Source organism: Camelus dromedarius, chromosome 23 (assembly GCF_036321535.1).
Source record: "Camelus dromedarius isolate mCamDro1 chromosome 23, mCamDro1.pat, whole genome shotgun sequence".
NCBI classification, from domain to species: Eukaryota; Metazoa; Chordata; class Mammalia; order Artiodactyla; family Camelidae; genus Camelus; species Camelus dromedarius.
The window spans coordinates 10,922,285-10,934,073 of NC_087458.1; the positions used below are offsets into that span (position 1 = coordinate 10,922,285).

Genomic DNA, 11,789 nt, shown 5'->3' on the forward strand with positions numbered 1-11,789 from the left:
AAAGACAGACAAAGGGTGCCTGGGATGCAGAAAGCAGGAACAGAGGTGAGACAGAGTCCTTTATTAGAAAATATATCAAAATCCCAGCCTCCTGAGCCAGGTCCAGAAGAGGGAGCTACTCCAGCACTGGCACAAAGTACCCAGGGAGGGGCTTCCTTCAGACATACTTCCTGGGGACCATAAATAGAATAAATATTCACAGAAGTCCCAGAAGAAGCCAGGTCACTCTTCTCTCCATGGAAGAGGAAGGGATTTGGGGTCCAGCCCTGCTCCTACCCCATGGGCAGGGGACTCTCAGGAGTCATCACATAAAATCATGACATCAAGGATTCACAGTCATAAGCCCTGGCAGGTGACCCTAGAAATAGGGACCCCCCCCAGGGCTAGAGGAGCTCAGCTCCAGTTCAGCAGTGAGGAGAGGCCTCTGCCCACAGCACAGCACTAGAGTTCAGTTCCCCCACATCCCTCTAAGAGCAGTGAGGAGCTGAGGGTGGGGAGAATACAACCTCTCTGATTCAGTTTCATGATTAAGATAGGCAGGAAGAAGTCACTGTGAACCGTGGGGGGATGTGTGGTTGGCAGTAGGCAGAGGGCCAGGCCTGGCTGGGGGCCGGCGCTGCAGCATCTCCTGACGGAAGGCCTGGGAGGAACCAGGTGGGTAACGGGGACCAGAGGGCATCCGGGGACCCCGAGGGTCAGTTCCAATGTCTGCTGTGATGTTGGTATAGAGAGGGCCCAGCTCTCGAGCCAGCAATTGATACGTCAGTGAGTTCATCCCATCTTGCGTCCAGGAATTCTGGGTACGGACCAGGAGGTCAAATCTGAGGGTTAGAGATTGGAGACTAAGACCCAGAAAGGAAAAGCCAAGAATCTAGTGACCTTTAGGAGCCACCTGACTAGGGTACAGAATCCTGAAGATCCAGTAACAATTCCCAGGCAGTCCTCCCTTCCTACCTGTGGGGATTTTCCTCGTTGCCCTTATCTCCTCGGTGCTTCACCATCTTATAGTGTCCCACAGATGTGGGGGGGCGAGAGATCTTCATCCCAGCCAGGCGTACCCTATGGGAAAATGAGGGCACCTTGGAGGATCCAGAGTGGAAGAAAGCTGCTGACAGGTGAGCAAGAAGAGCTAAGGCCAGCAAGAAAGGGTTGCATGTTCTGTACACAAAGAACAGCTATTCCTAGTTAGGCGAAAAAAAGAAAAAAAGCCAAGTACTGGAAGAGGAGAGCAAATTAAACTGAAAGAAGGAAGTGGCTGAAGAGAATGTAAAAAGCTCGTTGTATCCAAATCCTCAGGGCTAATGCCAGGTACCCTGGGGCCTTTAAACAATTGGCAGAGGTAGGTTTGCACCTCCCATCTTCCTTTCCTAAATGGCTCCCAGGAGCTGCCCTTGTGGTCCGCGAAGGACTGAGAGGAGCCATTTTGTCAAAAAGATAGGACAAGCCTGGGAATTGCTGACCCAAGCTCAGCGATTCTTACTTAGATTAGTAACTGAGTTTCTTCACTCCTGTGCCCTCCCCTTCCCCACCCCCCTCCCATGGTAAGAAAAGAAATGGAACCAAATAATCAGGATCTGTAAGAAACAAGCTCCAACTTTGACACACAGAAGCAAGAAGTGAAGATGGCCTGGGAAAGTACTGAAAGGATATACACATTTAGAAATTGCTAGGTGCTTTACACACATACAGAGAACAAGAATTCAGAGAGATGCCACCTCAAGAGGACAAAGGGGGAGGAAAGGCAATGGATCCAACATATCAAGCCCAAATATTCACACCACAGATATGAAACTGGGTCAGCCAAGGCTGAAGGTCAAAATGTTTCACATGCTAAAAATGAGTTGGCATCATGCCACTGGCACAGACTTTAAAAAAAAAAAAATTCTGGGCTATGTGGAGCAGAGTCCCTCCTTTCCCAGCCCCACAGGAAGTGGTCTGGATGCAATCCTAGCAGAGGCAGCACTAAATGGTCTCTAGGCCCCTTTCCAGCTCCGGAATCCCATGATACTATAGCCTATTCATCTTCTCTTCTCTCCTAGGAACATAACTAATCAGATCTAGGAGCCTGAAGGATAAGAGAATGGAGAGCAGCATGCAAAACCTAGGTAGACTAAGACTCAGGGGGATGAATGGGCAGGACTAGGGAGCTATAGGTTAATGGTAAAGGGCTATGGTCATGGTGGCCTCAGGGGACAGGGAGCCAGGCTAGGGTGAGGAAGGGAGGTGGTGGCAGGAAGTCTGACCTGGTAGCAATGTCGTCATCCTCACCACCCCAGCCCCAGTATTCATTAGGGAAGCCGTTCATTTTCAGGTACTGGTCAGGAGTGAGTGCCGAGACCCCTCCAAAATACTGGGGGTACGGGAGGCTGGGGAGAGAAAGATCCTTGGATTCCACAAGTCTAGAGGAGACATCTCTACCCACAATCCCCTCAGTTCTTCCACTGGATGGTGGGTTTCCCTGCTTCCAGTACCCTCTCATGCCCTCTACCTGTATCCAAACTTGTTCATGGCAACAGCAACATGCCGGGGTCCCCGGGGGTCACACACATACAGATTGTGGTCATTCTCTGGCAGGAGGTCCACGTCATGCAAGAACAGGCAGTCCCATTCTTCATCACGAAGGGCCTCCCGCACCCCAACATTCAACAGCTTTGCCCTGTTAAATGTTCCATTTCCAGCCTGAAAGATAATGGAGGAGGACCAAACAATGTCTATAGGTAGCATGGAGAAGAGGGGGCAGAAATATAAAGTGAAAAGAGATTGAAAATCAAAGTGGGATGTAGGACCAAGAGAATGAAGAGAAAGACAAACTTTCCTTTTCTCATTACACACACACAAAAAAAAAAAAAAATTGATTATCAGTATGTGCCCGACTTATGCTGCTGTTCAGCATTTAATCCTGACAACCAACAACCATGTGAAACAGGTGGTATATTAGTTATTGCTTTTTGCCTCATTTTAGGGAGTTAAGTATCTTGTTCAAGGTCACATATTGGAACAAATGGCAGAAGTAGAATTTTAGCCCATATCTATCCAATTCCAAATTTGCACAATTCCAAATTCAAGAGAGGAAAAATCATGAAAGTATTATAGGACAGTGGGAATACCCTAAACAGAATAAGGAGAGATATGGGGCTAACCTGTTAGCAGAGCAGTGCTAGATGCATTCCCACATTCAACAGTCTGACCTCTTAAAGTTATTTCAGTGACCCATTATTTGAGAGTGGAGTGGAATTTACTTGAGGCTTCCTTATAAGAAAAAAAAGTCAGAGTGGTGCGGGGTTTGGGGGTACCTGGTGAATGACATAGATGCCATAAGCGAGCTGCTGGCGCTGCAGGAACGGGTGCAGGTGGTAGAGCAGCAGGCGTAGGTGATGCTCCCGGGCACGGTGGGGCACAATGATGGCTGTTCGGGACCGGGGCTCACACCCTGCAGGGCGGTACCTGCCCCCCGGTTCCACCCGCGGATTCCTCTCCACAATCTCTGCCAGCGATGGCACTGGGCTAAAGGACACGGACACGGGACCCACTGTTGGAAGGGAATGGCAAGGTCAGGGACTAGAGGGGCAAGGAGAACTGTCCCTGGCAGTCTGATTTGGGGGCTCTGCTTCCCCAAGGGCTCTTTCAGAAATCTCACAAAGCCTTGGGTTCCCCATCATTGGGACAGCTTTGCAAAGTCTGGAAGGTGCAGGCTCCTTACCCAACCTACCTTCTTATTTTAGGATTCCAGAAGTCTCTCCTACCTCACAAGGTTGGAAGCTTACAGTTAGGAAATGGAGAGAACAGAAGGACCTCCAACTAACAACTAAACCAGGGATTGTCTACAAAAGAAGTAATTCCTAGCCCGAGGTGGGAAGAGCCCATAAATAAGCAGGCAATGGAAAGCTGTGGCTCAACCTAAGAGCCTAATCAACCCCCCAAATTCAGAGTCCATTGTATCCCAACCTCTGCCCACCTTCCAATTACAGGAACCTCCTGTTCTAAGACCCACTCCTGCCATCCTATGCCTGTCCAAGCCTCCCTGCCCCCACACCTTGGTATTCCCTTCACTTCTGCCTTCCTTCTGTACTCACCTAAGAGAGGAGATCGTTCTGGACAGTAGGGCAGACCTTGAGGAGCTGGAGGGGCTCCTGGGGCAACAGGGGCCCCAGGCAGGTGACTGAGGTTACTGTAGACATCATGGGGATGAGAATAGTCAAATGTTGGCTCCTGCTCTCGGCCAAATAGGGCACTGAGGCTTCGGAAGCCCCCCAGTGACAGATACATCATGACGGCCAGCTGGGAGCCCACAAGCAGGGCCAATGTGCAGGGCCGCTCCAGCAGCCGCCGCAACATCCTGGGGTGAGGTCTGGAGAGGGAGAGAGGAGAGTTCTGGGGCAGGCAGGAAGAGAGGAAACCAACAGAGAGATCATCAGGTAGGAATGAAGGTGGTGCCAGGGGTAAAGAGGAAAAAGTGGCAAAGAACAAAGTCACAGAATGGAGCACACAGATGTACAGAAAGAAATAGAATGCAACCACCAGCAGCCCTACCACCTGTCACTTCCAGCCCAAGTTTCACTCTCCTCCACCCCTTCCTCAAACTGCTCTGGCCGTCTGTTCTCAGTCCCCACCCCCAAGAATGCTTACATCATGTCCCAAGGCCATTTCAGAGGATTCTCTGGAGAACCTCTCTTCCAGGTTTAGAGGGGGATAGACTCACCTAGGTTCAAGGTGTCTTCATGGGGGCTCCAGAGGGTCCCGGGGGAGCAGTGATGTGAGACATTATCTAAAATTGGAACTGTCACAGAGGACAGAGAAAGGCTCCATCCAGAACTCCAAAAGCGATCTTGGGACCAGCTGGAACAGAGGTCAACGATAACCAGCCACACGCAGAGGGGCAGAAATTAGGATCAGAGTGAAGCCGGTTTCCCAGCTGGGGAAGTGAGAGAAAGTGGTTGGAAAGAAAAGGGGAGGAGCAGGAGTTGCTAGGTCCCTGGCCTCTCCTCCGGGTTACCCTGTGGTGTGTCAGAGTCACTCCGTATTTAACCATCCCCCATCCCAACAGGACCAACCTGTTTGGAGAGTGGGGACAGGGCAGTTATTGGAGACATTACTTTCGCCAAGGGGTGAGGCAGGCACAACAGGGCTGTGAGTGGCCTCAAGAGAACCCAGGGAGGTGGAGGAAACAGGCCACTTTCCGTTCTTCACGTTTCTGGAAGCTAGCTCCGCAGGTGCAGGGAGCGTGACCACCTGGGAGCTGCAAGCAAACAAGCCTAGAGCGCTGGGCGGAGTAGGGTGGGGGTGGCGTCCTCTACCTTTTTCCACCTTTCCCCAGTCCAAGCGGGAGTAGGGATCAGGGTTATCGGTGAAATGAGATAGGGAGAGGGAGGGCTAGGCAGAACCTGTCAGAAGTACCTGGACTAGCTAACCTAGAGGGGCGTGGTCAGCGCGCTGCAGGGGGTTACAGCCCAGTTCTTTCAGAGCACCCTCATCCCGCCCCAACCTCTTCTTGCGTTTGCCCTATCTTGCAATGTGAGCCCACCGGCCTCTGTCCGTATTGGCACCTAGGTCCTCCTGCCTGCTCAATGTTGTCTCTAGCCTTTACCCAAAACTTCTCACCTTCCCGATCGCCCGAACCTTTCTCCTGGGCCTCTCATCCCACCATCCCCAGCCCACATACCTGGTCTTCTGCTTCCCGTCGTCACCGCCACTCCGACAGCCGGGCAGGCACCGCTGCAGCCATCTTGGAAGCGGGCGCTGCGGGGGCGGGGCCTCGCGTCACGAGGCGGGGCCTTGGGGTGGAGCCGCCCAGGGCCGGCGGAGCGCAGGGTCCGAGCGCAGGGCAGCCGGGAGGCCCGTGACCCAGCGCGGCCAAGCCAAGCCGGGCTCGGATGAGGCAAGGCCGCAGGCCGCGAGGGGCTCGACCCCTCGGGAGGTAGCTCGGGGGCTCACCCCCACCGGACTGACTTCTAGCGGGATTCCATTTACCACCCTTCAGACTTGTAAAAACAGCAGCGCAAACCAGGACCTTCCTGGTGCCAAGACTGACCAAGAGGCCGATGTTTCCGAAGATCTCACTATCACCCCAGTCTGGGCTGAGACCCCTTCCCAGTGTGTCAGTGGCTCCCCCTGCGACCTAGTGCCACTTAGTATCAAAGTTGTTTCTTGCTCAGTGTACATCGTTGCAGAATGCTCTGGCGCATTTTTGTATCCCTCAGGCTTTGAAATTGTAACGGCTAGTTAATAAAACAAGGAAAAAATCAGTGTGAGGGAAGGGCAGCTTCTGCTTTAATGTAAAAATGGGTTTCCTCAGATATTAGCACAAAATGGACGCTTCATGAATTTGCAATATGTTTATCTTGTGGCTTCTACCATCCCCTTTGCATACTGTGCTCCTTAGAAGCAGATGTTCACACCGAGGAAACTTGAATTACTTGCAGTTTCTGCCTCAAAACCTTATGGTCTTATGTGTTGGCGGGTGGGGGATGAAAACAATATAGTGTGATAACTATGATAGTCCAGAAATTGCACCTCATTCACAAGTGGAGGTTCATGAAAGGTTTTCCAGAAAGAAAGAAAGAAAAAGAAGGAAAGAAAGAAAGGGAAAGAAAAGAAAAAAAGAAAAATAGTAGTTTTGAAATCCACTGGCAGGATGATGTTGAGCAATATACTCTCTGGGTTTCATCTGTATAGTGAAACCCATCTTACTTAAGGAGTTTTGTAATAATTACTGACAATTATGGAAAAGTGCCAGCAGACAGCAGATATTTTAATAGTTTTAATTTTGAGGACAAAGTAGGAGCCAAGTAAAAGTCCTGATTTTTTTTAAGGGTCTCACTGTGTTATGTAGTAGAAAAGACAGACTTATACAGAAAATTGAAATGTTCTCCTAGAGGATCCTCCCTCTTAGCTTCTGCTCCTCCATGGTGTCTATTTGTATAAAACTGACCTTCACCTTCTATCCCCCATCTCTATCTACCAACTGCTGAAAACTACCCTACATTCATTTGTAAGCTCCCTATTTTCAAGAACCTTCATTTCTACTCCTTTTCACCCTGGCCACACCCTGGGCTTAATCGTCACCTAGAACTGCTATGTTCTTGAAAACGTAAATTCTAATTTGCTGGTTTCCACCACAACATCCTGTCTTTCTATATTCTGAATAAATCCTGAGGCCCCTAGAGGCCCAGTCATGACACACAACATAATAGAAGAAACCCTGTCTAGTAATAAAAAACTAATTTAAAATAATTTAAATCTCTACCTCAGTTACTCAAGGAAACATCAGAGGCATGGGGAAGGGGAAAGGGAGGGGGGAGGCACTAAAAGGAGCACTTAAAAATTATTATCATTGTGGGGGAGGGAGGTAATTAGGTTTATTTATTTATTTATTTAATGGAGGTACCGGGGATTGAACCCAGGACCTCATGCGTGCTAAGGAATGCATGTCCTCTACCACTTGAGCTATACCCTCTCCAAAAGGAGCACTTTTAATGCACAGTCCAGGGTCTTTAAAATCCTCTTTCTTCCACTCCACATTTTCCACCTAGATGGTAGCTTCTCCCCAAAACTACCCTTTCTAACCCTACTCAGCTCCTTACAGTACTATCCTCCAGCTTCAAGTCTGTTCACTTGACTTTGATTTTGCATAACAGAGAAGAGCCCAGGAGCTGACCTAGCAAGCAGAAATTCTTCTCCCACTATTATCCTACTCACCAGGAGGTCTTACAGCTTACTTCTAGAAGGGAGGCAGACACCTCCTCTGGGAACACGTCTATGATCCCATATTTTATGCCCCTTCACTCATGGTGCCCAGCACTCAGTTCTGGAATTTTTGTCTTACTGACTGTCTCAACCACCAGACTGTGTACTCTCTGAGGATAAAGACCTTGCCTTCCCTTTTTTCAACCCTGAATGTAACCCAGAATTTTTGGCACAAACTCTACAAAAGAAACCATCATACATCTGACCTAGAAAGTTCCTTGGTATAATTATTTTCTAATGCTAATGCAGGAGTGGGAAGTGGACAGTGAAAGGAAGAGATTTGAGGGGAAGAGAATCAACATGTATTGACACTTACTAGAAGCCAGACACAGGGCCAAGCATTTACATCATTATATTCTTAAATTCTGACAACCTCTCCAAAAGCCAGGTAGTAGTATACCCATTTCATAGGTAAAGAAACTGAGGCTCCCAGAGATCAAGTAGTTTAAGATCACATCATTACATCTCAGCTATTGCAAATCTTAGATTCAGTCTGACTCCAAAAATCTGTGTCCTTTCCAGATACTGTGAGAACATGATTTGATTCTCATTTATAACTTCATGGCTTATTTAACAAATAAATGGGATGAACAGTTCATTCTCATTGGGAAATTAGGTCAATTAATGTATTTCCTCTGACCCATTTTCAGGCCCCAATTCTCATATTTCCAGCTTCTCAATGCTTACTTATCACCTCTACATTATCAAGAGAATATGCTAATGTATCTCTACAAAGTTGGACATGTATATGTCAATGTGTGTCACTGTGTACTTATATATTACTGGGTTTGTAGGACCTGTTGCTCATTGCCCAAAGGCTGTGAGGGATGCCTTAAATCTACTTCCTTCCCTCCCTTTCCTTTCTAAAGCTACTTAGGTACTCTGGGCCTGTTCCCATATAAGGTCTTGTCTGAGGAAATTGTACAGTATTGTTACTGCCCCTCCCCCCCAACCTCTTTTTGAGCATTTTTAGAACTGGTGGTTTCCCCCAGCTGTCAGCTGGTTCCTCTTGCTGCCAATGAGTTTGGCTTCCCCCCAGCAATAGTCAATGGAGAAGGTGTTCAATTTGTTCAGAAACATCCTTTTAGCCAACAAAATGTTAATACATTAAATTCCACTTTCTTCCCCCTTCCTCCCCCACACAACCTGACCAATGAGGTGCTGGTTTTGTCACTTACTGTCAATCTGATATTTTAGAAAACAAAATACTTTAATACTATATAGAGATTAAAGAAGTGGGGCTAGAGATGGAGTAGAAGTGTAAACGAGTAGCTCATTCCACAGCTCCCCCAGAAATGCTGGCTCTCCCACCCCTACCACAAAAATAGTGGTTGGATAAATGCCCAGATTTCCTCTGCTCTGACCACAGAAGCAGAGAATCTAGGGGACAGAAAGAACTTAAAGAAATTGGCCCAACTCACAATTTTTGCTTCAGTCTCCTCCCCCACCTCAAACACACAGGCACATTTGCCGTCACATAAAATGGTGGTCTGTCTCTGCTCGAACTTCTCCAGGGACTTGGCTCTTGCTCTCTTGACAGTCACTGGCTTTTCTTTCTCCAGTTCTCTCTTGTTCCCTTAAGGACCAGATACTTGGACTGTCTTGGTGCCTTCTTCCTTCCTGTTATTCCTGTTTCTGCTTCTGCTTATACACCTCAGCTCAGGGCCATGAAGGCAGTAAGTAGACAGACTGGGGAGACAGAGCTCATCTTGGCTTTTCCAGGGATGTATGCACTCCCCACATCCATAGCAAGAACTTGTTGGACCCCTGACATCAGGATATTAGGTAGTCTATAGCCTGGGTCTGGGAAGGGTTGTATGGGTCAGAACATTCCAGAAAGGGGTTAGGCCTCACTTGGGATTTAGGACCAGGATGCCCATCACCTCTCTTTGAGGCGCTGTCTCTCTCTTGTCTCCTCTTTCACTGTGAACCACCACTCATCCACCCTAATCACACAGGTGGCCTCTAGGAAAATCTTATTCATGGCAGTCAGAACCCTACTCAGTGAGTAAAGGGCTTTCCCTTAAGATATATGTGTAGAAGTGATTTACAAAGTGTGAATTACCCTGAACACTAAAGAAACATAAGAAGGGCTATCATGATTACCTGTTCCTCAAGGCCCAGCCCAAGACTCAGTCTCCTTAACCCTCATAGTCCATTAAGCCCAGGGTTTGGTCTCTACACAGTTCAATTTACCCTCATCATACAGTTCTTTGTACTGTCCATTCTTTTTTTTTTTTTTTTTTTTTTTTTTTTGTTGTTGTCGTTAAATCATGTCTTAGTGATTTATTCTCTTAAGTCTCCATCAGCAGGTGGAATGGAACACCCCTCCCACCCTGACACCCTGGGTAACCATGGCATCATACTCCTTCACTGCCTGCTCTGTCTGGAGGACCCTCACATCAATGCCTTTTTTCTTGAGGTACCCCACAGTTGTTGGGGGTAACTTCAAGGCCTCACTCATCCCTCGGCCAATCACAAGGGTCTGCACACCCTTCTCAACAACTTCCTCCACATCTGCAGGCTGCATAACAGGAGAATGCTCAGTTCCTGTTTCCCTCCAGCCTCGAACCCGACTTCCCCCTGGCCACACTTTGCAGTCCTTATAGACTTTAGTAGAGTCTTGTACTTTCATTTGCCCCCCATGAGAGGGAAACAATTTCAGGGGAAGTCATAAGGAACTTAACTCCAACGCCCTCTCTCCGAGGAGCTGCAAACTCAAATGTCCTGTATTGTCCATTCTTTATCTTTGGGTACAAAACCTTCCCCCAGATTGCAGTGAGCATCTTTAGTCATATATTGTTTGTGTTTGTAGCCTCACATCTACTCAGCACAGAGCTCTGCATACTGTACCATGAGCTCATAGTATTAAGGTCTGTAACTGTGTTACTGAGGGCCCAATTTTGTTAATTAGATGAAACAGCTGAAGATCACTCTGGCCTTGTGCCACTCTCCTGTTTCTTCCTCCTCTAGCCTGGCTGGTAGGAAGACAGGAGGAAGGGCCAGGGCCCCAGCACAGCAGTGGGGGCCATGCAGACTGAAGAGAAGAGGCTAAGCAGAGTAGGGGGTGGCCCCGTTCCCAGTGCTGCCAAGAGAGTAAGTGCCATGCTGGGTGGTATAAAGTCACAGAACTGTGTAGGACACTGCCTGGTATAGAACTTCATCAGCAAAGCCCAGCCCCAGTGAGCATAGTGCACACAATCACTACATTCTCCATGGCCTGTCTTAACCTCCTAGCCCCAGCACCAGAGCCCAAGCAATGTTTAGCAGCCCAGCTAAGAGCTACGACAGCAGAGTGGAGCACTTCTAGTTCTCCCATGTCCCCTCTTCCATTCCCACTTCAAAGTCTTCTTTACCTATAGATCCTCCCTCACCTTCACATTTAGCCCCTCCCAATTCCTAGCAGTCCTGCTACTGCCACTCAGGACTACAGATTCTTGCAGGAACCACCTGCCACCCTTGTCCAACACTGTTCCCTCCATGACACACACAGGACTGCCCAAGTTCTTTCTTAAGGAAATTCACCTGCTCAGAAGGAAAAGTAGAGCTGTTTCTAGCACTTTCTGCCCTTCAGGTGTTTTGCCACCACTGCACAGCTGGCTCCCCCTCATCTCAATTCCTTCTCCATGCCTTTTTTTTTCCCCCCTACTCCTCTTATTAAATTCCATTCTAACCTTGCATCTTCAAAGAAGTCTGCTGGGTTTACACTGTTTGATTCTGGGGACCCTGAGCCAGACACTCAGTAGTTAGGAGGGTAACCTCTCACTCGGATACAGCCTCCACTATTTTGAAAATACTGTAACACTTGTTGAGAACAACCCTGTGGGAACAGGACCTATTTTTAGCCCCCTTGCACATATGGACAACCTAAGACTCAGCATCCGTGACTTACCCAACACTACCAGCTAATAAGATGCTGAACCCCAACTCAGATTCAGACTCATTGGCTCCCCCTCCAGTGCTCTTTTTGTGACAGCTCCCTACCACCAAATCCCCTCAACTAGAACTTTCATTACTAAGCACTTGTTTGTATTAAAGTCGTTGTT

The 11,789-nt window shown here is 48.3% G+C and overlaps 1 protein-coding gene and 1 pseudogene across 7 annotated transcripts; both read right to left on the reverse strand.

Moving 5' to 3' along the window:
- Positions 1 to 46: 46 nt before the first annotated feature.
- Positions 47 to 5,805, reverse strand: B4GALT3 (beta-1,4-galactosyltransferase 3). 7 transcript variants are annotated; one of them, XM_010993051.3, is made up of 8 exons: positions 5,660 to 5,805; positions 4,700 to 4,836; positions 4,074 to 4,348; positions 3,294 to 3,529; positions 2,489 to 2,679; positions 2,244 to 2,366; positions 955 to 1,059; positions 47 to 821 (listed from the first exon to the last, which is right to left on the reverse strand). In XM_010993051.3, exons 3-8 carry the CDS (start codon positions 4,333 to 4,335, stop codon positions 548 to 550), a joined length of 1,191 nt encoding a protein of 396 aa, XP_010991353.1. In that variant the 5' UTR covers positions 4,336 to 4,348; positions 4,700 to 4,836; positions 5,660 to 5,805; the 3' UTR covers positions 47 to 547. The 7 variants fall into 7 exon arrangements, with proteins under 7 accessions (XP_010991353.1, XP_010991351.1, XP_031291781.1 ...); XM_010993049.3 differs by having other exon boundaries at positions 4,700 to 4,912; positions 5,660 to 5,765; XM_031435921.2 differs by having other exon boundaries at positions 4,074 to 4,836.
- Positions 5,806 to 10,012: 4,207 nt separating this feature from the next.
- LOC116148100 (mth938 domain-containing protein-like) lies at positions 10,013 to 10,499 on the reverse strand (annotated as a pseudogene).
- Between the last annotated feature and the right edge of the window lie 1,290 nt (positions 10,500 to 11,789).

Coding starts and splice junctions, on each gene's coding strand:
- B4GALT3 (XM_010993051.3), bottom strand. CDS start 4,335: ATGTTGCGGCGGCTGCTGGAGCGGCCCTGCACATTGGCCCTGCTTGTG. Junction 2,367..2,488: donor ATGAACAAGTTTGGATACAG/GTAGAGGGCATG, acceptor TTCTCTCCCCAG/CCTCCCGTACCCCCAGTATT. Junction 822..954: donor AACGAGGAAAATCCCCACAG/GTAGGAAGGGAG, acceptor TCTAACCCTCAG/ATTTGACCTCCTGGTCCGTA.